Source organism: Amia ocellicauda, chromosome 9 (assembly GCF_036373705.1).
Source record: "Amia ocellicauda isolate fAmiCal2 chromosome 9, fAmiCal2.hap1, whole genome shotgun sequence".
In the NCBI taxonomy this organism is placed as follows: domain Eukaryota; kingdom Metazoa; phylum Chordata; class Actinopteri; order Amiiformes; family Amiidae; genus Amia; species Amia ocellicauda.
Genome location: NC_089858.1, coordinates 36239284 through 36264696, shown reverse-complemented (window position 1 = coordinate 36264696; position 25413 = coordinate 36239284). Strand labels below are relative to the sequence as shown.

Here is a 25413-nt window from a genome sequence, read left to right as displayed (position 1 = left end):
TATATATATATATATATATATACATAGACCAGTATTTCCTAAGGACTCCACACAGACTGTCTCACCTGCTCCCAATACCTGCAGCAGCCAATCACCATTCTCCTCCTGCAGCCGCCTACCGTGCCTGGTCCCACACTACTGCCCTCAGGGCCTGGGGCTGCGTGAGAGACAGACAGGCCAGGGCGCAAAATGTCACGTTTTCCACCCTTTACGTACCCAGTGTGACTTCTGTGTGATCACACCTCGTTGAACAGGCTTGATAAAAAAATGTATCAGCCCAGTTTACCAGGCATTTGTCTGGGACGTATATGGCAGGCTGGCATCCGAACAATTCATTTAACAGAATTAATGCATTTTGCCTGGATTTCATCCCACCCCCAGTAACTCGCGCAGTCGAAAGACATTTGTCCCAACATCTGCCCTGTCTCCCAGTCCCCCAGGACTAAGGGCCCAGGCAGCAAATCCCAATTACTAACGTGAACATTATAAATATTGTTAAAATACGAGACCCCCCATCAGACATTGCGCACACACACCCACACGCATACACCTGTTCGCTCGCTCAGACAGGAAGGCCCAGACGTACCCAGCTCTGACTGGACAGACTGACAGTTTACCGAATTTAATTTTTTGTCTCTCTGAAATTGTGATCTGGGGACGTCACTTTAGCCGTGTCGCTCCTATATGTATGCTTGTGTATAATTTATTAACATTTATATATATGTATAAAATCATGACATAACATAACTGGAGTGTTTTGTCTGCTTTGCCCAAAAGTAAATATTTCCAGGTGTCTTTGAAGTCTTCAATCAGGACGATGATGACGATTATTATTATTATTATTTTTTGGTCTCTCTGAGTTCTGTGGCTCTGGCCTGGCTGTATTCAAAGAGAGAGGACCCATGGCTATGACAGTCACAGCTCTGGATCGGGAGCAGTTCTAGGAGGTCAGAACCGTCTGGAGTTCTACAACCAGCTCCCATTCCTCTGCCCTAGGCGGGTGGACCACACTGACTGACCTCCACACAAGCAACACCAAGACTTGGTGAGGAGAGCAAAAGCCTTAGAACTTCAATGAATGTAAAAAAAAAAAAAAAAAAACACATTATAAACATATATATTAAAAACCAGCATCTACAGCTTTTCCTTGTTTTGAAACTAAGTGTTAGATTGTTTCCCCAGTGGTCCAAGTTTTCTGCCTTATGATTTATACAAGTTTAAAACATTAAATAATAGTCATGCAGCCTACAAAACTGAAGGGTGAACCCCCCTACCCAGCCTAGGAACCCTGAAGCCACGCCCTCACACGTCGACCCCTGACCCCCACTGTGTTCCCCTAGGTCTGCTGCTCCTAGGTCCAAGACAGAACAAAATAAATAAAACAGACCTGACATAAGAGTTTGACCTTACACACACATGCGCACACGCATACACACTGGTAACAATGTCCAATAGGGATGTGTTTGGCTAACAAACACATAAGAAGCCCCTCTGATATTAGCAGAGGAACAGGGTCTTCACAGAGAACTCCTGTCTGCAGACCCTGAAAGTCACTGTATCCGTATACAGACGTTGGAGTGTCTTCCTGCTGTGCCCTCTGCCCTCTTCCACTATAGACAAATTAAGTTCCGTGCAGGGAAGGACACAGTGCTGATTGGATGATTGAACCTCAGGACAGACCACGTGCAAGAACCGGTTAGAGGGGGCGCGCCACCCACCCCTTCCAGGAAGAGCAGTCCACCACTCGGCCAGGGAACCCCCCGTACCAGAGCAGGGTAACATGATCCAAAGGACACTCCACCTTCCATTAATCTGAATCGGCCGGGTCTGCAGTGAGCGACAAGAGAGAGACAGAGACAGGGAGAGAGAGGAAGAGGGAGAGCGAGACAGGGAACGAGAGAGAGAGAGAGAGAGAGAGAGAGAGAGCGTGCAGTGGGAGGGGAAGGGACCTTTGAGGGAGAGTTGTTTTCATCATCTGCCTCCCCGTGTGAGTGAGAGTTTGAGAGGGCTGGGGGTGCAAGGAGTGCAGAGGAGGAGGAGGGTTAATCAGTACTCACAGTGATTGTATTAGCAGACAGTTATGGGCGGGAGTGATGTCCGTGGCCATTCTCTTAGAGAGCAAGTCTTCACAATGCACTGAGAGGGGTGTGCCACATGTGCAAAAACAGGGCAAGGACGGAGGAAGTGGGCGACAAGGCGCCCGACAGTGTGTCAGTGTGCGTGTGTGTATGTGTGTGTGTGTGTGTGTGTGTGTGTGTGTGAAAGAGGAGTCCGTGGTGGCCCCCCCGCCCCGCCTGCATGCGTCAAGGGTGCGGGAGGGCTGGCGGGGGTCATATGGTGCTCTCGGTGTGAGTGCTGTGGTTGGAGTGGCGGGGCACGCAGTTCTGCTCGTTCAGGAGGCTGGTGGTCTCGTCGGGGCCATTCTCCGTGGGTTCTGGGGCGGCCGGCGCCTCGGGCATCTCCAGCCGGGTGTGTCCGCTCTCTGGAGACTGGGGCGTGCTGTCTAGTCGGGACGCCACCAGGCCGTTCTGATACTGGGAGCGAGTGATCTGAGGGAGGGGATAGGAGGCAGAGGAAGAGGAATAAGAACAAGTTATTCCAAGTTATTCCCCACCTTCAACAGTCTCTGACAGTCACACATCCAACCCCCACCCCAGGAAGTGAACAATGACAGTGAATAGTGGGAAGTGTAACCCCCTACCCCTTCTCCACAGGCTTACCTTGACGTACTGCACGTCGGTGAGCGCGCGGACGTAGAAGTCAGGGATGTACTGCGGCGGGAGGGCGCTGTTGAGCTGGCTGTTGCTGCCGCTGACGGACAGGGAGTCGGAGCGCTCGGTGCAGTTCAGAGACACCGAGCGGTTGAGCCCACTGAGGTGAGACGGGGAGCGGAACTCTGCAATGCACAGACAGACACATGGACACGGCGTCAGGGCAGGCCAGTAATAACAGTGGGTGGACGTGTGGAGGTGAAGGAGAAAGAAGTTGAGAAGGGGAGACAACCCGGGGGAACTGGGGGTGCCAGAAGACAAAGGGAGGGTGGGGGGGACAGTTAGAGGAGGAAGGGGGCACAGCACTCACATTAGGGAGGTCAGCCAGGGGAGGGAGGGATGGGGGAGGAGAGAGAGTTGGATGGGACAGACAGGTGGGTAAGGAGGCCAGGGTCTTTCAGTACCCCTGTGGAGTCCTGCAAATTCAGACAGTTAGACGTCCACACTGTGGGCAGAACTGAGCGAGAGGGAGAGAGAGATAGAGAGGGATTGAGAGAAACAGAGAGAGACAGACAGACAGACAGGTTTTCAAGAGAGCTCAAAAAGTGTGAGAGTGAGAGTGTATCAGTGAGATTGCGTATGTGGAGTTTTGTGTGTGTATGCCTGAATGATACTGCGTTTGAGTACCACATGAAACCTGGCAGTGTCATTGGCAGGGAGAGAGGACTGGGAGATGGGAATCAGTGGTGGTGTTGGCTGACGATTTAGGGAGTCAATAACCCCCCCGACACAAGATCAGAGCGCTCAGCACTGCCGTGTGCTTTGGGTTCAGGGAACGGATGCCAGTCTGTACAGGCAAGGGGTGGGGGGGATACTCCCTCAACAGCCAGCGAGAGGGAGTGGGAGGGGAGGATATAAAACCAGATCATAAACAAACAAACAAAAACTCAATGCGAGAACCAAAGCCAGGCACAGGGGTCTCCTTCTGCCTTGAGCGGCCGTCTCTACACACTACTGCCCTGCCCTGGTGGCACATGGGGCCCCCCGGCCAGGAGCTCAGAGGTAGCAGTGCCAGGGAGGAGCAACCTGGCAGGAGCACAGTTAGTAGCGGGCATGCACAGAGACTGCACCCAGTTAGAATCACACCCTCCTCAATGGATGCAGACGAAGCAGTTTCGCGATTTCTTGTTGCTCTAACAGGATGCTGAACATTTGTAGGAGAGTAGAATAGTCCCGGGGGGGATGGGAAGTCGAAACTGTACACTGTTTCACCGCACACACTCCAGCTGCTACCACTACTGCTACTACTATACTGCACCATGAGACCTGTCATTGGAAGGGCCAAGAGCAGGGGGCTTCTGGGAAAAAACAACATAGACGACGACAATGAAAAGAAGAATAACAGCAGTGAGAAGTGCCAGCTGTTGAACCCGAATCTTAGCCCAATGCCAACGCTTGGCACTGCTCCTTCAGACTGGGGCAGAGGGGGGCCCTCACACTGCAGCTGAGAGAGGAAGGCAGGAGGCAAGACAGAGGTAGACAACGGCAGGACGCTGGACACACACAGGGGATACAAACACGCACACACACTGGATAAAACAAACACAACACACACACACACACACACACACACACACACACAGGGGATACAAACACACACACACAGGGAGCCCATAAGAGTGTGCGGTGCCTTGGAGACCAAGGTGAAGCTGTGTGCAGTGAGAGGGGGAACTGGAACAGCCTGTGGTGGGGGGGGGGGGGTTAGGGCCGATGCAGGCTCTTCCCCCAGCGCCAGCTCGGGTGGCTCTGCAGGTGTGTGCAGAGTGCAGGAGAGCTGAGCTATAGTGTTTCCCCCACCTCCCCCACACACACATACTTTAATTTTAGCAGACTCTCTACTCTCCTGATCCAACATTAATACCCCATACCCTCCCCCCCAGGGTTAGCGGCGCGGGGGGTCCCAGGCGTGCCGAAGGTTACCTGAGAAGCGAGAGAACAATGAGCCTCTCTTAAGAGGCCGAGGCCGAGGAGGTACTGCTAACAGAGAAAGAGAGAGGGGGAGAGAGCGAGAGAGAGGTGAAACAGAGACAGAGAGAGAGAGAGAGAGAGAGAGAGAGAGAGAGAGAGAGAGAGAGGGGACGAGAAATAGAGAGGTGAAAGACAGAGCAAGAGAGAGAGAGAGAAAGGTAAAACAGAGAAAGAGAGTGAAATCTCAGAAAAATCCGAAATGACTCGACAGATGATAACCCTGCAGAGAAAGAAGGACATGACAGAGCGAGACAGGTTGTTTCAGGTTTCCCCCACCCCCACAGCCAAGCTGGAGGAAGACTTGGAGAGAAATGCTGTCAGACACCCAGAGCCCAGCGAAGACCTGAGCAGAGACATCGCTCTACACCTGGAGACCATCAGAGCACAGGCAGGCTCCCCTTCCTTAAAGGACCCCCCCACCACCATCTCCAACTCTACTCCACTGTATCCCCTGAAGAAATAAGCAGTTTTAAAAACATATGTGTAATTAAAACAATTATTAATACATAACTACAGACAATAAGAAACATGGTCCCTGGAGGACCATCCAACATACGGTAACCCAGTAGGGTCAGCAAAATTTCTTTGCAACGTCCACTGCCCAATCAAAGACAGAGGAGGATGCTGGGAGTATGATCCTGTTGTTGATCTCAGCTGGCACAAAGGAAGATTGAGATATGCTCAATACACTGATATTAGACTCCAACACTGCAACCCATCCTGAAGGAAGGCTTCCAGCTGCATAAGAGCATAACTTATTAGACAGTGTTGCTCTCACATGTCTGGCGCAAAGCTTTACACAGGAGACCCCGTGACCCTGCTCTGGTCAGTGTGACTCATCTACAACCAAAGGGTCCACAAACACTGAACACTGAAAAAAAATCTGTGTGAGTGAGCAGAGTCCTGAAGGTGGGAGGGTGCAGTACTACCCTGTTGCCACTAGATGACAGTCACACAGTGTTTCAGAGTCTGCTATTAGAAGGGGCAGCTTGTAAACACAAGAGCCTAGAAAAAATCTCCCTCTCTCTCTCATCTCATCTCTCTCCCTCCATCAGCAGGACTCCCACCCTGTCCCTGTCGCTGTTTGTGTCCAGTTACCCAGATAACCAGCAACATTGTCCCCAGGAGCTGTAATGGATACACTGCAGCTGTCCCCCCCTCCACCGATTCCTCCAGCTGTCACATGTTCCAGGACACAATGGCCCTGATCTCAGCAAGAATACTTCCCCCTTATCCCCCCCCTCCGCCCTTAACATGGAGTGGTTTCTGCAGAGTGATGGGCTGGGCTGTGGACCGTGTGCACTCACTGCTCAGAGTGTTTATTTGTTTATTCATTCACATCCTGAGGATTTCATTATTGCAATAGTTTTATCAGTTAAATGTGTATTATTAACTTCTAGATTTTCAGATTCCAAAAAATTTCAAAATGTCAGAAAAACAAAAAACAGGTCGCCAGACAGCGCTGGATGACAAAATGGGAGCGAGGTCAGCACGTAACTCGAAGCCAGCTGGGATATGACGCCAGCCCTTCGCACCCAGATAGGGAGCTCGTGTGTTTTCCGTGGGCACCTGTCAGTCATCGGTGACCCCAGCCACACGGCGGGATTGGGGAGCAGAAACTCATTGTTGTTGTTCTGGTTTTTTTTGGCACCGCCCGCTCGTGGTGGACAGAGAGGGTGAAGGGAGGACACATGGACAGAGAGAAACAGAGGCGGGCAGACACTCACCTATGGACGGGGAGGTGAGCGCCATCACCCCATAGAAGGAGAACGGTCCTGTCTCAAACTTCATGTTTTCGTTGCCAGCCTCCACTTCCACCCGGCCCTTAAAGGAGAAACAGCAGCACTTTTACACATGCACACAAAAACACACACCCTGATGAAGTCCGCAGATCAATAAGCTACTGACACACAGATCACTGGGGTCTGGCAGCTGACCCACGGCCAAGGGGTCTTACTGAACAGCAGGCCATTCGGGGCCCATTATTATTATTATTGCTTTAGTTTGTGGCGGTGCCGTGAAGAGGCGACAGGAAAACAAATGTCAGATTCGATTCTTCCCACTGAAACAGGATGAGTCACCTTTTATAATAACACATGTTGACAGCTGGGATCTTTCTGCAACGCAATGTTAGTTAACTCTTCTTCTCTTGATCTCATTCTCTCTCTCTCCCCGTCTCCCTCTGTACCCCTCACTCTCACTCCTGTTCTTTGGTGTTGCTAATGGCAGTGTACTCCTGCTTTTGCAGGCAGGGGTCCCCCAAACCTCTCCCCTCGCTGGACCCACTGCGTCCGACTACAGCTGCAGAAATAAAGCGCAGGTGTGACGCCCGTGACCGAGAGCACAGCCGCTGGTCCAACAGGGCAGCAGCAGCACACAGAACCTATCCGAGCGGCCGCCTGCTTCTCAGGGGCACGCCTGCGCTCCCTAGTCTACGCGCTGTATGGTTGAACTTTGACCTACTGCACAGTAACAGCCCCAGCCTTCCACGGCCTCCCTGGTGCAATGGTGACACTCGCTCTAGCTCTCTCTCCGACGACTGCGCGCCCCCCGAGCCTGCAAGTCATCCTTCCCACTCCCACGGTAACCCCCCCATCCCTCTTCCCTCTCTGTTCTCAAGGAAGGACAAATATTTATGTCTCGATGACAGGGTTAGGCCCAGACAATGAGAGCTAATGTTCAGACTCCCACGTCTGTCATTAAACTGCCTTACTGTACCAGTTAAAATAAAAAAAATACAAAATACAACATAAACAAATAAATGATGGCAGTGCGATGATGATTACAGGAAGTGCGTATGTTACCATAAACAGAAAAGGCTCCCCGGCTCCAGCAGTCTCTCGCTCTGTCATGACTGGCGGTCAGCCCTCTGTGCCGCGTCTGTGCCACAGAGCCGACACACAGTGCGCTGCCCCACACACACGCTCACCGACTCTCTGGCACTCAAACATACTTGAACACACTCGGTCACACTCCCATGCACTCACTCTCTCTCACACTCTTGTTGCACACTGCCTGTGTCGTAGTCCCTGGGCTACTGAGCCACAACAGCAAGTTGCAGACATCAAAGGGGGCAAAAAAAAAAAAACAGCACAATAGGGATGTGGCCCCCTACAGACACAGCCCACTATGATGGCTCTGATTAGTGCTGATTTGATGAGTGCTGGGCTTACCAGGCCTACATCTATACCATCTTAATGGGGCTATTACTGTGGGGTATAATCATATATTCACTCCTCTCTTCGAGTGCCTGCAGTCATGGCACTCTGATCAAAAAAGCCAGCAAAGAGGGGGCGGGGTTTGCAGGAGAGAGTGAGGGAGTGAGTGAGGGTGTAAGAGAGTGAGGGAGTGAGAGAACGCAGGATAATTGTACATAATCACACTAGGATTTTTGTCTTCCTCTAATTGCAGTTTAGGAGAGGAAAACAAAACATGTCTTTCAGATGACATAATGGGACAATAGCAACACTTCACGTCTGACTGGGAACAGAGGAACAGCATGGGATGCCCCCGCCCCCCACCCCAACCCACAAACCCCAAGATTATAACACTATGTAACACAATTTTTGTTCCTGGGTAGTAAGTCTTATTTCCTAATTGCTTATACCTCAAAAGTATAGAAAATGGCTATTATTCCCCACAAACTTTGCTTTTGTGACCAGGACAGTGATATTTTGAAATTTACCTATTTCCAATGAGAAAACGGGTGAATTTTCGTTCACAAAGTCAGAAAAAAACAACATTTGAATCCAAATTAACATGTATTTATACTAAAGTAATACAAAAATGACTTCAAAAGATTTAGAAGTGAGTAGGTTTTTGAGATTTACGATTATACTGTATTTACTTCGCCCGTTTTCTGATTGGAAATAGGTAAATTTCAATATCACAGTGCTGGTAACACTTACTACCCAGGAACAAATAAATAAATAAATAAATAAATAAATAAATAAATGTGTTACAAATGTGTTACACAGTGTAATCAGATGTGTTCCTGAAAAGAGCAGGCCACAGTCACCACACACTATCACAGCCCTGTAAGCCGTTTTTAACCCTAGCAATCATACAGATGGGCTCCAAACAGCACAGAGGAATATAATAAAGCAACTAGTTCAACCAAAATTACTAACTTAATTAACACCTTCCTAAACACACAGTGCCAAGCAAATGTGACTAAATCTGGTGTTCAACATCAGCCCTGAGATGCTCAAGTACAGCAGCCCTGATCTGCAGGAGGCTGTGCTTATTATTCAACTGGTGCTGCATTCGGGCTGCTTCGCTGACATCTGGAATCAGGGGCTGATATCCCCAATTTACAAACGTGGAGACAAATTCGACCCAAACAACTACCAGGGCATCTTTGTGAGCAGCAACCTGGGGAAGGTGTTCTGCAGTATCATTAACACCTGGATACTGGCCTTCCTTACCAAGCACAGTGTCCTGAGTAAGAGTCAGACTGGCTTCCTACCAAATCATCACACTACAGATCATATTTACACCTAACACACCCTAATAGACAAACTATTTGCCCATTTTCATTCACTTCGAACAAGCTTTTGATTCCATGAAGGACTATATTATAGATTACTTCAAAGGGGTGTAGGGGGTAAAGTTTATGATGTAATAAAAACAATCTACATAGAAAACAAGTGCGGAATAAAGATTGGCTAAAAAGGACAGAGTTCTTCACTCAGGGGCGCAGCGTGAGACAGGGCTGCAGTCTGAGTCCAACATCTATATCGATGAGTTGACCACAGTGTTGGAGTGGTCTGCAGCCCCTGCCCTCACCCTATATGATGAGGAGATCAAATTCCTGCTCTACGAAGATGGCCTGGTGCTGCTGTCGCCCACACAACAGGGGCTTCAGCAGAACCAGGCCCTGCTGGTGCAGAACTGTCAGACCTAGGCCCTGGCAGTGAACCTAAAAACGACCAAAATAATGATCTTCCAAAAAAAGCCCAGATGTAAGTAAAGCAGATACCACTTCACTCTAGGCAACACTGCCCTACAACACACCCTGAACTACGATGACCTCGGACTGAAGATCAGTGCTTTGTCCTGGCAGTGAAGGCACTAAAAGAGAAAGCTCGAAAAGCTTTATATGCCATCATATATCTGGACCAAGATCTTTGACAGTGTCATTCAGCCCATTGCGCTGTACGGCAGTGAGATATGGGCTCCACTCAGTGAGCAGGACTACACTAAATGGGACAAACATCCAACAGAGACCCTGCATGCAGAGTTTTGCAAAAACAAACTATAACCACTAAAAAACACCCTCGCCTGCAGGGCTGAATTGGGCTGGTACGCACTGCTCGTACCCATCCAGAAGAGAGCACTGAAATTCTGGATGCATCTCCAGACAAGCCCCCCAGAGTCATAGCAACACAAGGCCCTCTGAGCCCAAGAAAGAGCCCCCTCAGCTGGCCCTGAGGCACTCTGCCCCTAACCCCACTAACACCAACCAGCCTCAGACCAGCGCTGCTCACCAGTTGCCCATCAGAGCCAAACAAATTACTGAACAAACTAAAATCTCCCCTCTGGAACATTGGGACACAGAAACTAAATCCCACAGTGAACTGGATTGCTATTGGGCCCTAAACAGAGAGTCCACCCTGGCAGAGTCTCTCTTCACAGTCAGAGATATGAAACAGAGACAGATTCTGACCCAGTACCAGCTCAGTGATCACAGAAGGGCCACAGAAACAGACAGACCTGGCTGCCCAGAGGACCGGCGCTGTGGTCACTGTGAGACAGTGCGTCTCTGTGTCCACCTCTACTTTCTCCTGCACTGCAATAAAGACTTTTACACCAAAAATCACCAATTCTCTCCCCCACTACCCCCAACTGACAGAGAAAGAGAAGCTGGGTATAGTCCTGGCAGATGGACACACAGCCCCGCTGGCTGCAACATATGTAGCAACCTGTCACAACATGAGAAGCCTACAGTGACCACTGGACACAGCGCTGTGCCATATGGGTGCATGTGCATATATATGTTTAATGTATTTTACTTGTATTCATATTTCATTTTTTCTATAATTATTATATTTATAGTATATAGTATTTACTTTTCAGTTATTCTTGTTATTCAGTTTTATTGTATGTTATGTGTAAAAACTGCTTTGACAATACATATTACTCCTATTTGTCATGCGAATAAAGCAAACTTGAATTTGAATTTGAGAGGAGGAAAAATGTGACATAGAACGCCTCACTTATTCCCATAGGCTTTGCCAAACTGTACAACACTGACTACAGAGACGCATACGCACTAAGCACAGACACCCTACTGACTTCACACACAAACTGACTACAGCGACTCACTGACCCTCAGAGACGACACTCACAGAAGCTGTGTTTGTATGATTGAGTGTGTGTGAGTGAGAATGTATGTGTCAGCATGCATGTGTGTAAGTAAAAGTGAAAGTGTCAGTGTGTGTGTGTGTGTGTGTGTGTGTGTGAGTGAGTGAGTGAGTGAGTGAGTGAGTGAGTGAGTGAGTGAGTGAGTGAGTGAGTGAGTGAGTGAGTGAGTGAGTGAGAGTGTCAGGGTGTGTGTGTGAGTGTCTCAGTGGGCCGGGCAGAAGGGCAGGCCGTAGGTGGGTGGATTAGTGCAGTGAAGCTGGGCTACTTGGCAGGCAGGATGCAGGACCTGGTTATGTAACAGGATCAATTAATAAAGCGCAGCACTGAGCATCCCCCCACCAAGGACACTGCGGCCACCAACCCCACCCTGCCAGTGGCGATTCCAGAGTCTGTTGGGGCCCTAGCCAAAAATTCCCAGGGGGCCCCTCCAACCAGCATTCATCACCATTAGGCTATGTTATTAATAACCTCAGGGGCCCCCTAACGGCCTAGGGCCTCAGGCAGTTGCCTGTCTTGCCTGTTCACAAGCTGCGCCTCTGCACCCTGCTGCCACTTCCCCACTGGGGCACTGCGGGAACTTTTTTTTTTATACAATTTTCTTAATAAGTATATTTGTGAAATACTGTATATTTCTCTCCTCTGGAATCCATAACAGCATCAGTGTCTGGAGTGTCCAGGTCACCGTTACCGGCCTCGTGAGGCACAGCGATATTGCTGTATAAATTATCTGTGTTAATGCCACTGTGGACGATCTCATTGTGTCTCGTATTACTGGGCTCTACTGTGGGGCCCGCCAGGGTAAAAGCTGGGTCGTGTGTCTGCTGTGGCTTAGAGCAACACGGCGGCTGCGTCCACCTGCTCGAGTCGGTCAGGAGTAAGAGGCTGGTGTGAGGTAGTCCGGCGGGGAGGAGTTCTTGAAGAGTGAGGGGCCACGGCGGGAGAGACGGATGGGGCGGGGCCTACCTGCAGAATGAGGATGAAGTAGTCAACCGGCTTGCCGCGCTGGTACAGGAAGTGCTGGGCAGCCCGCTTGTCGCTGTCGTTGAACTTGACGTCCTGGATGACATCCGGGTGCTTCAGGATCCTCAGCAACACCTTCTCTGACACCTGGGTCGGGCAGAACAGATTCACCTCTGCAGGGGGCAGGGAGAGAGACCGAGAGGGAGAGAGACAGAGAGGGAAGGAGGGTTAATTTAACACCTTTTTACAAATTTAAAAATACACACAAGTGTAAATATATTCTGCACATACAAACCACACACAAAAAACATCACCCCCCCTTCAAAATGCACTAAAATAACATACAAAATACTAAACAAATCCTTTGCCTAAGTAAACCAAAATGTGTAAAATGTATTAAAAAAAAAAATAAAAAAAATGCATCAAAAACATTTCCAACCTTAAAAACCTCAATAAACAAAAGGGAGGGGGAGAGAGAGAGAGAGAGAGAGAGAGAGAGGGAAAGAAAGGGAGAAAGATAGAGAGATGCTTACGGTGGACTTTTCACACGTGCCATTTACCTGGGAATTGTAACACTTCGCCATCGTTCACATGCAATGTGATTCAATATACAGGTGAGTTATAGGTGTGTGCATACATTTCGTCTACTTTTCTGACAGTTTTGCTCCAGTCTACCCCACAGGATGTCCTGATTGACAGGGGCTCAGAGTACCACCCTCACCTGTTGCTAGGAAGCGGTGGGCTGCCAGCAGCAGCTGGGGCGAGATCTTGACCTTTGATTCGCTCTCCTGTTTGAAGGCGGAGAAATCCCGCTTGTTCTTGTTCGGAGCCACTTTGATCCGCGTGCGATTGTCAGCTGCAGGGACAGACAGACAGGTTAGTGCTGTGTCTCTGTGCTGTTGTCATGCGCTGTGCTGTGCTGTTGTGTTGTCGTGGGGAGGCAATCATAGGGAGCCTAGTGCTGGTTTATGTTTTGGGTATTCTGTACGGTGAGGTTCTGTGCTGTATTTGGCAGTACAGTGTAGTACAGTGCAGGAACAGGTGTGCCCACTCACTGTACATGTCCGACTCGTCCAGGATCTCAGACTTGATGATCTCCTCAATGACGTCCTCCAGCGTGACGAGCCCCAGCACCTCATAGAACGGGTCTCCCTCCCCCTCGTTGTTCACCTTCTGCACGATGGCCAGGTGGGACTTACCTGGAAGACACAGACAGGGTTAAATACACGTGAACACAGACACACACCTATGCATGCACTCTAGAGCTGATACTGGGAGCTAGAAGGCGGAGTGATTGTGCCCAGCTGGTCTCTTCCAGTCTTCCCCCTTAAGGAATGCTGTGTCAGCCCTCGTGCTCTGTCAAATCCCCTCCCCCTCCCACTTCTACTTCCATCACCCCTCTCACTGGGAACAAGGGCACAGGGAGATGAGCCCCAGCCCAGGACACACACAGCTCCGGGACACGGAGAGCAGTCAGAGACTGACACACAACACTCAGAGACACTCTGCTCCGATATATTCCACATCTTACTTGTAGATTTGATATTTTTTGTGTACCATGCATTTTCACATCTCTCCCCCTACCCCCCTCCCCACGTGTGTTTGTGGGTGTATATGTACGTGTGTACACATGTGTGTGTCTGGTAGTGACCTAAATCAGCAGCTATGGAATAAAAATAAGGCAACTTTGACTTTAAACACATTTACACAGGAGCAGCAGTAATACACTGGGCAGCAGGAGCACTGGGTATGTGACAGAAATACCTGGGGGTATGGCATTACATCACCAGGCGGTATCCATGCCAACAGGTATGGGGGGGTCCTGTAAATACATGTTTGTATAAACCGCCTCCCTTTCTCTGGTCTCTGCTGGGATTCATTAAGCCTCAGTCTGGAGTAAACAGTCATTAGAGAGCCATTTACACAGGAGACAGTCTTAGTGAAAAGGCACCCAGGCTCCATTCAGAAAAAGGGTTTTAAAATACATATTCTGATGAAAACCAAAAACAAACCACAATACACACCACAAAATATCTGTCTGCATCTCTGTCTCTTTCTCGCTCGCTCAGTGTGTGCGTGCGTCTCTCTAGCTCCGTGTCACTCTGATACCCTCTCTCTCCAGGTCTCCATCCGTCTGTCTCTCAGAGGAGCACCAGAACAAACCTCAAATCCTATTTTCTTTTCCCACACCATGTTGCCCCCAGCACCAGCCCTCTGTGTCCACCCCCAGGTCCACCTACACCCCACTTACCTTCACACTGTCCTACAACAGTGGTTCCCAAACCAGTCCTGGAGCCCCCTCTGCCCTGCTAGTTTTCATTCCAACAAAGCTCTCAACTGCTAACAGTTCAATTAAGTAATTAAGAACCAGCAGGGCAGGGGGGGGTCCAGGACTGGTTTGGGAAACTTTCCTAGAACACTCCACTCTCAGCACCGCCGCCTCCTGGACACAGGTAGCAATGTACGGCACTGAAACACACCAGTCATCCCAGGCTGCCCCCTCAGTTGCCCAGCCAGTCTATGGTTGCCTGCCTTTTCAACTCAGAGGAGCTGCTAGGCTCCGTCCTGCGTCTCTCCTGTGCTAAAGCTATACAGAGAGCACTGCACAGGTCTGATACAGCACAGACCACTTATTGACCCCCCACCTTCACGGTTGAATTTGCAGCACAGAAACGCTATTCCCAACATTGACCACATTCATAATGAAATCGATTAAAAACAATGTCTAGCGCTGTGCTAAACTATGGTATATAGACAAATCTCCTTCACACCACATTTTATTGGTCAAGGCAGGGGGCCATGGTCTCTGGTGACCATGTTTAAAGTGGATTTTGTCCATAATAAGATGGAAGACTAATGGGGTAATGGTAATGGGGTAACAGTTCTGTGACCCAAAAGGGCTGTGGAGGTGGTAAATATTGACAGACTAAATTAAGTGTGTGTGTATGTGTTACACTGGGCAGTGGGAGGTGTATGGTCTAATGAATGCCTCAGATGTTTGGAGGAGCTGTGTGTGAGAGTTGGTGCACAGTGGACAGCCCTAGTGCTGTGCAGTGCCCCAGACAAGGTATAGCCTAATCAACAGTCACTGATAAGAAACATAAAATACAAAAAAAAAATGACAGAGCAAGCACTTGGGAGACATGTTCTGCACTCCTCAGAGATCTACATAGGGCTCTGGGATACCGGGATGTCACAGCCAGACCTCTTGACAATGACACAGGGTGCTCTCTCCGCTCACCGGAATTAAATCTCAGTCGCTTCAAGTCAGTCGCTCAGCTGGAATTAAATCTATTGCATAACAACACAGCCCCGTGGGACACTGCGCATTGGACCGTGTGCGTGAGTGCGTGTCTGTGCATCTGTCTGCCTATCAGCATCTCTCTGCCAGTGTCAGTGTGTGTGGGCATTTGCATTGTGTGTAAGAGATTGCCAGGGTCCTGTCGACAGAACAGGCCACAGAGAGCAGCGTCTGCCAGTGTGAGCCCCACTGTGTTAGTGTGTCCATCAGCCAGTGGCCAGCCATGATTGCACAGCACTACTGTGCCATGACCAACAAACCAGCATGCTCACACTCTCACCCCCTCTCACACACACACACTCACTCAGAGCCAATATAAATGAAGTCTGTGTGCCCAAATAGCTAACGATACAGGTCCCAGTAAATGAATGGAACCACATACTATCTGCAATGAAAATGAGTCGCCATGAACATATACAGACACACATAAATAAAATAACAGTGAAATGTTGTGATGGAGGCTAGCTGTATCACAAGCCTGGGTGGCTGGAGGGGTGGGGGGATGGGTTGACCACATGACCAGCAGTTTGCGAAACAGTCGGACTCTCCAGGGCAGCAGCTCTCAGGCCCGACCACAGGAATCCTTCCTCCCTGAACCAGTAAACACCGCCGCCCGCTGCCGCCCACCCTCTCCTTATCAGGCCACAGGCATTTTATATTTTCAAACACAAGAGCTTTATTTACCCAAACCAAACTGATTCACCTTCCATGAGATCAGAACCCTGTTAGGAGAGTGATGTCACACGGGCCCTTCCTTTTTTTTTTTTCTTCTCCCAAAATGAAGTCACACAAACAACAATACAGTATAGTCTGTATAGTGGGTCTTTAGAGTACTGCAGTGTTTACACCCTGACTGAACAAGTGCTGTATCCATTTAGCACATATCTGTATTCAGGGGACCTTATATGGTTTTACAAACATTAACCTAAAACACATGTTCAACATGCCAAACATCCCCCCCAGTGTGGGACAGTACCTGTAGACAGCTGTCTGTGTGTGACTGTGTGACTGCACTGTGAGGAGCAGCACGTTTTATACCAGTGTGTGTCTAAGCTGCCCTGAGACAATCAGGTGGAGTCTCTCCACTCGCAGAGCAAGGGATTGCCTTCTCTGGGATTAGAGGCTAAACCAATCACCTAAAAGGCCTACCTTTTCAGCCAATCACAATGCCGCCATCTTTCTGTAAGCCAATCGCCGAGCCGGGCTAACTCTGCTAAAGCCAATTAGGGGACCCTTAGTCTTTAAGACGCTCAAAGAACCTCGTTAGCTTCCACCACCTATCAGAGCGTCTGACTCTTCCTATCTCAGCCAATCGAGGTGGCTGATTGGGCAGGGTATTTTTGGGAACCTGACCTTTGACATGCAGGGATTCCAGGAAGAGAGCAGAGCTCATCAAGCAATAAGAAACATCCTGAGCCTGCGCTGCCTGCCTCTGCTTCTCCCTGACGCTCACTGCTTCTCCCTCCCACGAAAAAAAAAAAAGAGTAACTATGTCTTAAAAAGAAAAGAAAAGAAAAAATAGGCCTACTATAACCAGTCAAAGTCAGGCTTCAAGTGCATCACAACACTGTTATATAAACTGCCACATAAAAGGAATGTATTATTATTAATATTATTAACTGGAGGACAGGAAACTCTCCAGCAGATTTGCAGCGCTTGAGAAATGGATTCTCCTGCTAATCGAACGCTAACAGACCTTGAACGGTGCTGTCTGGTCCGGTGGTTAATGTAAGTGCTCCCCCAAGGCCTCATGCCGGGCAGAAGCCCTAACCTCCTCTGTGTGGCCCTGAGGGAGTTCCTGATCTAGTGCTCCGTCCTTCAAAGGAGACGTGCAGACCAGCGTCACAGTGTCAGCGACCGGCAGCTAAGTGGATCAGCCCTTAGTCACTGTACGTCACCTGGGATCAGAGCTTCAGCTGAACTACTGACTAATCAGTGACTGCTCACGGACACCAGTCCCCTGCACGAATGCCTAGGGAGCCTGCGGGAAGCTGTGCCATAGGACTGGAGGTGCCCAGTCTTCGTGCAAATAAATAAATAATAATAATCGTAATAATCCATCCATCCATCTTCAGCAACCACTTCATCTAGCACGGGGTCACGGTGGTGATGGTAATAGGAATGATGTTAATAATAACAGGCTGTTCCCCGGCACACGCCTGGCAGAGCAGCATGTGAGCGAGCAGAGTGTGGCCCCTCTCTCACAGTGAGCCCTGGGCCCTGCTGTGCCCAGCTGGCCCACCGCAGGGAGCGAGGAAATGGCGCTGCCTGCAGCCAGGTGGGGGGGCGCAGTGTGTCGGCCAGACCCCCGCAGGCCTGACCTCTCTGCTCCCAGCAGGCGCCTGGCGCTACACTGCGCTGCAGCTGGGAGAGCAGGCCCTGCACAACACTGTCGGTACCGCACTCTGCAACGCACTCAACACCCTCTGTCTGATCAGTGAAAAACGTGTAATATTACATTCTCTCTCTCTGTATATTTACACACACAGACAGACAGACAGACAGACAGACAGACTTGCACACCGCAATGTGGCCGTGCACGAGCACTCAGAAACACCCAGAGAGATGGCGAAAGACAAACAGGAAGTGGAGGGACAGAGGAACAAGCAGAGCAGAGCAGACAAGAGAGACTCTGCCTCCCCAAGAAACAGGAACTGGCCAGCACACAACACAGGCACCAGTCTGAACTGCGTTGTTCACTGCTGCATAATACACAAGCTGGTGAAGTTACAAACAGGACAGTTAAAGCGTGTGAAGCAGAGCACTGGACCCAGCAGCCCACTCCCACTCCCAGGATGGGGACGGGTCGATCGGAGTGACTGCAGGACTGGGACCTGCACTTCAGGCCAGGGGACAAGCAGAGCGCATCACTCGTTTACTCCAGAACAGTCCATTGTTTCGTCAAAAATATAAAACCTCTGCAAGGTGCATCCTGGACACAGCACGACTTCTTGACCCACAAACTCAGGGTGATCAAAAGCAGAAGTATGTGATCATCACTGTTGAAATCTGCTTGGTCTACATGTTACTTACATGTACAGTGAGGGAAAAAAGTATTTGATCCCCTGCTGATTATGTATGTTTGCCCACTGACAAAGAAATGATCAGTCTATAATTTTAATGGTAGGTGTATTTTAACAGTGAGAGACAGAATAACAACAAAGAAATCCAGAGAAACGCATTTAAAAAAAAAGTTATAATTTGATTTGCATGTTAATGAGTGAAATAAGTATTTGATCCCCTATCAATCAGCAAGATTTCTGGGTCCCAGGTGTCTTTTATACAGGTAACGAGCTGAGATTAGTAGCACTCTCTTAAAGGGAGTGCTCCTAATCTCAGCTCGTTACCTGTATAAAAGACACCTGTCCACAGAAGCAATCAATCAGATTCCAAACTCTCCACCATGGCCTAGACCAAAGAGCTGTCCAAGGATGTCAGGGACAAGATTGTAGACCTACACAAGGCCGGAATGGGCTACAAGACCATCGCCAAGCAGCTTGGTGAGAAGGTGACAACAGCTGGTGCAATTATTCGCAAATGGAAGAAACACAAAATAACTGTCAGTCTCCCTCGGTCTGGGGCTCCATGCAAGATCTCACCTCGTGGAGTTTCAATGATCATGAGAACGGTGAGGAATCAGCCCAGAACTACACGGGAGGATCTTGTTAATGATCTCAAGGCAGCTGGGACCATAGTCACCAAGGACTGAAATCCTGCAGCGCCCGCAAGGTCCCCCTGCTCAAGAAAGCACATGTACAGACCCGTCTGAAGTTTGCCAATGAACATCTGAATGATTCAGAGGAGAACTGGGTGAAAGTGTTGTGGTCAGATGAGACCAAAATCGAGCTCTTTGGCATCAACTCTACTCGCCGTGTTTGGAGGAGGAGGAATGACCCCAAGAACACCATCCCCACCGTCAAACATGGAGGTGGAAACATTATGCTTTGGGGGCCTTTCTCTGCTAAGGGGACAGGACAACTGCACCGCATCAAAGGGACGATGGACAGGGCCATGTACCGTCAAATCTTGGGTGAGAACCTCCTTCCCTCAGCCAGGGCATTGAAAATGGGTCGTGGATGGGTATTCCAGCATGACAATGACCCAAAACACACAGCCAAGGCAACAAAGGAGTGGCTCAAGAAGAAGCACATTAAGGTCCTGGAGTGGCCTAGCCAGTCTCCAGACCTTAATCCCATAGAAAATCTGTGGAGGGAGCTGAAGGTTCGAGTTGCCAAACGCCAGCCTCGAAACCCTAATGACTTGGAGAGGATCTGCAAAGAGGAGTGGGACAAAATCCCTCCTGAGATGTGTGCAAACCTGGTGGCCAACTACAAGAAACGTCTGACCTCTGTGATTGCCAACAAGGGTTTTGCCACCAAGTACTAATTCGAAGGGGTCAAATACTTATTTCCCTCATTAACATGCAAATCAATGTATAACTTTTTTGAAATGCGTTTTTCTGGACTTTTTTGTTGTTATTCTGTCTCTCACTGTTAAAATACACCTACCATTAAAATTATAGACTGATAATCAGTGGGAAAACGTACAAAATCAGCAGGGGATCAAATACTTTTTTCCCTCACTGTAGTTGTTACTAAACAATGTGAATAAATGTCCGTAAAACGATGGTCTGAATCCAGGGTGAGGAATCCAGGCCAGGGGGTGCCCTCTGTGTGTGCCCTAGCTCTCCGAAGGTCTTCGCAATAAAAACCCGTTGATTCCTGACTCTGGACTCTGACTGCATTTGTGGAAGAAAATAGTTCTACATGTGTATGAACGAATGAATGAATACATGTATAAACGTTCTTATTAAACTATGCTTCTTTATGCTCCTGCTTACTTATGTATTGTTAACACTTCTATCCTTCTACTGCAGCTCCTCCCCCACCCCCCTCCGATAGCACTTACCTGGGACTTAACTGTATTATGTCTGCACTTGTTAGCTCATTGTACTAGGATGTGTGCTGTTTGTATTTTGTACCGATTGTCATACTGCACAAAAAGTAATGCTTTGAAATGCTTATTGTGGAATTTCTCCTGGATAAGGGCGTCTGCTAAGAAAGTATGATAATAAAAATACTCAGTTTACCCAACAACCACCAAGCCAAGAAAAGAAAAGAGAAAAAAACAAAAAGGGTGGGAAAAAAGCTGCTCCAGAGCATGTAATAAATGGGAGCTTTGCCACAGCAGCAGTACAGTACACACTCCCGGGGGGCGGGGGTGTTCTGTACAGTGTCCAGTGTCTCTGGGTCGGGGCAGCCTGTTTTCCAAGCCCTGTTTGAGTCATAACCAAAGCACAGCAGCACAGCAGCACAGCAGCACAGCTTGCAGAACCAGTCTGTCTGCTTTTCTCTCTCTTTTCTTGTTTTTTTTAACCTCTGAAGTTAAAAAAATAAAAAGAAAATGGAAAATAAATAAATAAAATAAAATAAAGCTGCCCAGATATGAAGGGTTGGGTGTTGCAACACAGGCCCTATTCAGAGCCTCTTCACAAGGGCAGAAGTAAAGCCAATACTGGGAAGACACAAGGGAACAAGTGGAAATTAAATAAAGGCCTGGAATTAAGAGGCACTGCTTTGCACAAACAGTAGTGGGGGGCTGGAACAAGCAGCCCGGGCCATGCAGCCTCACGGGCATGTTTTGGTTGGCTTTTCTTTCCGAACGTATTACACAGATGAGGTAGGGGAGCCCAGATGAGCTAGCCCCGCTCTCTTGCTGGTAAGCTCAGTCATGTTCTCCAACTGTCACTCCCAGAAGAAGACATCAAAGACGCAGAACAGCTGCTGGCTCCACAAGAGCCTAAATGTGGGGGCACTCTGGCAACACCCCCGCTCCGCACTCCCGCACAGCACATGATATCACAGCCTGTACCGTAGTGGAGATGCACGGGGCACAAGGCCGCTCACATTTTCATGTTCCTTTGTTGTTTCGGTTGTCAATAGTAGTAGTAGTAATAGTAGTAGTGTTTATCATGACTTCCATTGATCTTCTGCTCTGACTGTGGCGACTGGGCATTACAGCACTCTGTCTCCGCAGCACAAGCACAGTGCGTCTCAGGAGACTGCTAGTGCGCCTTCCCAGGAGAGCGGCCGACACATTTCCGTACGGACCGTCCTGGATTCCTGTGGTATCCAATACAATGCTAGACTGACTTTATAAAAAAAAAAAAAAAAACAACAACAACAACGCAGTTCTACTTTTTGTGGTGGATTGTTTTTATAGTCGGAGGGAAGAGAATCAAGTATAATTAGCTGAATTAGATGCGTCTAACTTCAGTTCACAGAGCAATAGCTGGCCCAGGAGCTGGGGTGTCATGTGTAGCAGAGCCTGGGGTTGGAGGTCACGATACTCTGCTGCTGCTGCAGGGGCAGAGCTTGTGTAACCAGCTCCCCAGCTCATCAATAGACTTGCATCAGCAGCACTGGATTAGCGATTCGTGCGCGGCGGGAGCAAAACAACTGGTGCGTGTTTGGGAGCCTAAGGGCGCATCTGTGAGGAGAGTGTGGTCATGCGTGCCTTGGCGCAGTCAGTCAGGTTTTTTTCTTGGTTTCAGAAGAAACCCAAGGTAATACAGGTGCCTGACACACAAACCCTGTCTGAATGCCCTGCACACATCACAGCAAACACTGACAGCAGGGACACTGCAGCAAGGGGCTGCTGGCAGTCACTCCGAGGCTGGTCTGGTGGCAAGAACCCCTGATGTGGGAGTCAACGCTTACAGGCCCAAACTGGGCTGGGCACCTGCTTTTAGTGGCACCTGGCAAGAGCGGCCCGGCAGACGAGTCTCCAACACCAACACCCCGGCCCACTCTACTATAACTTCACGACTTTGAACAAACACAACACAGAGGAGAATTAATCAAGAGCAGACACACTGTTCTGTTAGTTTAATCGTCCAGTTGGATCGAGCCAGAATTATTAGAAGTGGTAGCCACTGTGTCCTATGCAACTGTCCATCGTGACTTACAGTACATTATTTCCCTGTATTCCTGAGAAAAGGTTGGGTTAAAATACATAAATAAATACATTATTGGGAAACTTAGTAGTAGCCTATATATCCTACTAAATTATAATAACCTGGTTCAACATAATGCTAGTTTCAAGTTAGTTTTTTTTACCAACTCCCTGGCTTCTGACAAGACTTTACTGCACACAACATGCAAATGGCATACAGACACATCTTGGGGGGGCTGCACCGGCACAGAGTCACAGCAGCCAGAGTGGAAAAACACTGGGCCGAGTACACATCTGAGGCATGCCACTGTATCCTGGCAGATGCCTCTTTTAATGATGTAATTGTAATCAGTGAAAAGTGTTGTTTTACAGCACTGGAGCAGGGGCTGTAAACCGGCTCCCTCTCCTGGGGTGTCACTGTGCTCCAGCTACGCACTGACAAGACACCACAGACCCTACGCACTTAACGCACTGCATGGTTTTCCCAGTTGTCAGGGCACACCGCAAAATCGGGATAAAGACACCGAGACACCGAGTCACATACCGACGCCACCGATACACAGATCAAAATTATGAGTAGTGACTTGGCCGGTGGCGGTGATCTACTCCGACAATAACGCAGAGCAGGTTTTAAAACATCTCTTTATATCCTTGTTACTCTGAATCTGTTAGTGTGTCAAAGCTTTGTGTCAGTGTCTGCCTGGAGAGATCTTACTTTATTGATCAGGGGGTGGAGCTGGAAATCCGACAGCACATTTCAGTGCGTGAAAACAAGCCCAGATGCACAGCCTTCAAAACCAACAGCTGAAGTGCATATGATCACGCCTCCGTCTTCATGATGGTCTTACTGGGTGCCCTGGGCAGTTCTTTTCCCAAATGTAAACCAGTCCGACCAGTCTGAAAACGCCAACTGTATATTCAAAAATGGTTTTCTGTAACCCAGCTAATATTCACAGCTGTGCAACCCCCCCCCCCATCCCCCCCAACCGTACCTTTCTTGAACTCCTCGAGCATGGAGTCCAGCTTGGTGTCGTGGAAGACGAAGTGCACGGGGTGGTTGTAGAACTTGGTGATGGTCTTCAGCGTGGTGCAGTCGTCCGGGTCCACGAAGGCCAGGTCCTTGACGTACAGGATGTCCACGATGTTGGAGCGCTCGTCCTCGAAGACGGGGATGCGTGTGTAGCCGCTCTCCATGATCTCCGACATGGTGTTGAAGTCCAACACGGCGTCGCTGTGGATCATGAAGCAGTTGCTCAGCGGCGTCATGACGTCCTCCACGGTCTTGGTGCGCAGCTCCAGCGCGCCCTGGATCATGTTGAGCTCCTCCTTGACCAGGTCGTTGTAAGGCTCGGTCACCTTCAGCATCTCCACCAGCTTCTCCCGGTTGTAGACGGTGCCGATCTCCTGGCCCAGCACGCAGTCCAGCAGCTTGCTGATGGGGAGGGACAGCGGGAGGGTCACCAGCATGAAGAACTTGGTCAGCACAATGGTGTTTGCGCCCACCGCCAAGCCGTGGCGAGAGCACAGCGCCTGGGGCACAATCTCCCCGAAGATGACGATGCCGATGGTGGAGGCCACCACGGCGCCCAGTCCGGAGCCGATCAGGTCGTCCAGCAGGATGGTGAGGGTGGTATTGACCAACACGTTGCCCAGCAGAAGCGAGCACAGCAGGTAGTTGCCTTTCCTTCGGATGGGCTCGATCTTGCGTGCGTACTTCTTCTCCTTCTCGGTGCCGCAGCTCTGCACGATGCGCAGCTCCATGGGGTCCAGCGCCATCAGACCCAGGTTGAGCCCGCTGAACATGCCGGACAGCGCCAGCAGCAGGGCGATCAGAATGACCTGCAGCCACATGGGCAGCATCGACTTCTTCTCCTCCACCACCCGCAGCCTGCCATCCTTCTCCCCCAGCAGGTACCACTTGCCTTCCGGGCTGTGCTTCACGCACAAGCCGTACTCCTTGAACGGCTCGCTCTTGCGCAGGGGCTTTATGCTCATGCGGATCACCCCCGAGGTGCCCTGGTTGCTGACATTCATGTGATTGCGGATGGTGAAGTCCTTGGTGAAATCGGAGCAAGTCCTGTTAAAGTTGCTGTCGCTGTCCTCGCCGTCGTCTCCGTGCTCCGTAAACCTGATGATTGACCAGGTGCCCGGCTGCATCTGTAACCCGTAAAACCTGAGCTCTACGTTGCTCTCCTCCGTTACCTGGATGATCCCCTTATCGGTCGTGATGGCCGGCTTGCTGCTCGTCTCCAGCCGCATCCCCAAGATCCGGCTGTTGATGACCCCCGCCGCCGCTGTCTGTGCTCGTCCAGCTGCTGCGCTCCAGAGAAAAACGACCAAAGTTAGCATATACCCCTGCCCACTCCAGCCTGTCGCCATGTTTGTTTCACTCTCTGCGAGCTGGGAGCTGACGTCACCTACTCATTTCTCCCGTCCCGCCCACTCATTATCATAACACCGCCCATCGACCCGCCCACCAGTGACGTCATGTGTGCCGTGCTGAGGGGACACTCAATATGATCAGATAAAAACCTACATACAATAAATAATTACTTCCTTAAGCTATAATGTGCTCTAAAAAATTAAATTGTTATGCATATCATTGTTTGCTTAACAACCTTACGAATCGTTTGGAAAACATTTTTATTTTAGAGTAATACTGCAAAAGAGTTGCAAAATACACTAATTTTAAGGCTTAAATCCGAACACCATCAATAAATATGTAAACATTACATTTCATTAATTCACACCACTACCTCCGCATTTTATAACACGGATGGTGATGATGTTTATTTTTTTGCCACTATCATCTGTGTAATAAAGACGCATACGTCTGCATGGCTAGGGCAGTTCTAATGGACCTTGTTGGTAAACATTACATCACCACAGCCACAGCATGCCCTGATTGGGTGCCGATGACATCATGCATCTGCAGCTTTTAAAGAAAGATCCAGTGGGGCTGTCAACAGGGATGAAGGAGACGGCAGGGCTGGGGGGATTATATATCTTCCATCTAAATTATTATAATTATTATCATTGCCTTGTATTAAAAGAAAACCTATGATAGCCAGATTTCCAAGTTATTATAATAAA

General features: G+C 49.3%; 1 protein-coding gene across 1 annotated transcript; it reads right to left on the bottom strand.

Moving 5' to 3' along the window:
- Nucleotides 1-8: 8 nt before the first annotated feature.
- LOC136759357 (metal transporter CNNM4-like) lies at nt 9-24743 on the bottom strand. Its single transcript, XM_066714316.1, has 7 exons — nt 23313-24743; nt 13121-13264; nt 12787-12921; nt 12069-12238; nt 6467-6563; nt 2721-2896; nt 9-2549 (listed from the first exon to the last, which is right to left on the bottom strand). Exons 1-7 carry the CDS (start codon nt 24697-24699, stop codon nt 2331-2333), a joined length of 2328 nt encoding a protein of 775 aa, XP_066570413.1. The 5' UTR covers nt 24700-24743; the 3' UTR covers nt 9-2330.
- Nucleotides 24744-25413: the final 670 nt, after the last annotated feature.

Coding starts and splice junctions, on each gene's coding strand:
- LOC136759357 (XM_066714316.1), bottom strand. CDS start 24,699: ATGGCGACAGGCTGGAGTGGGCAGGGGTATATGCTAACTTTGGTCGTT. Junction 12,239..12,786: donor CCACCGCTTCCTAGCAACAG/GTGAGGGTGGTA, acceptor TGCCCCCTGCAG/AGGTGAATCTGTTCTGCCCG. Junction 6,564..12,068: donor ACTTCATCCTCATTCTGCAG/GTAGGCCCCGCC, acceptor TTCTCCTTTAAG/GGCCGGGTGGAAGTGGAGGC.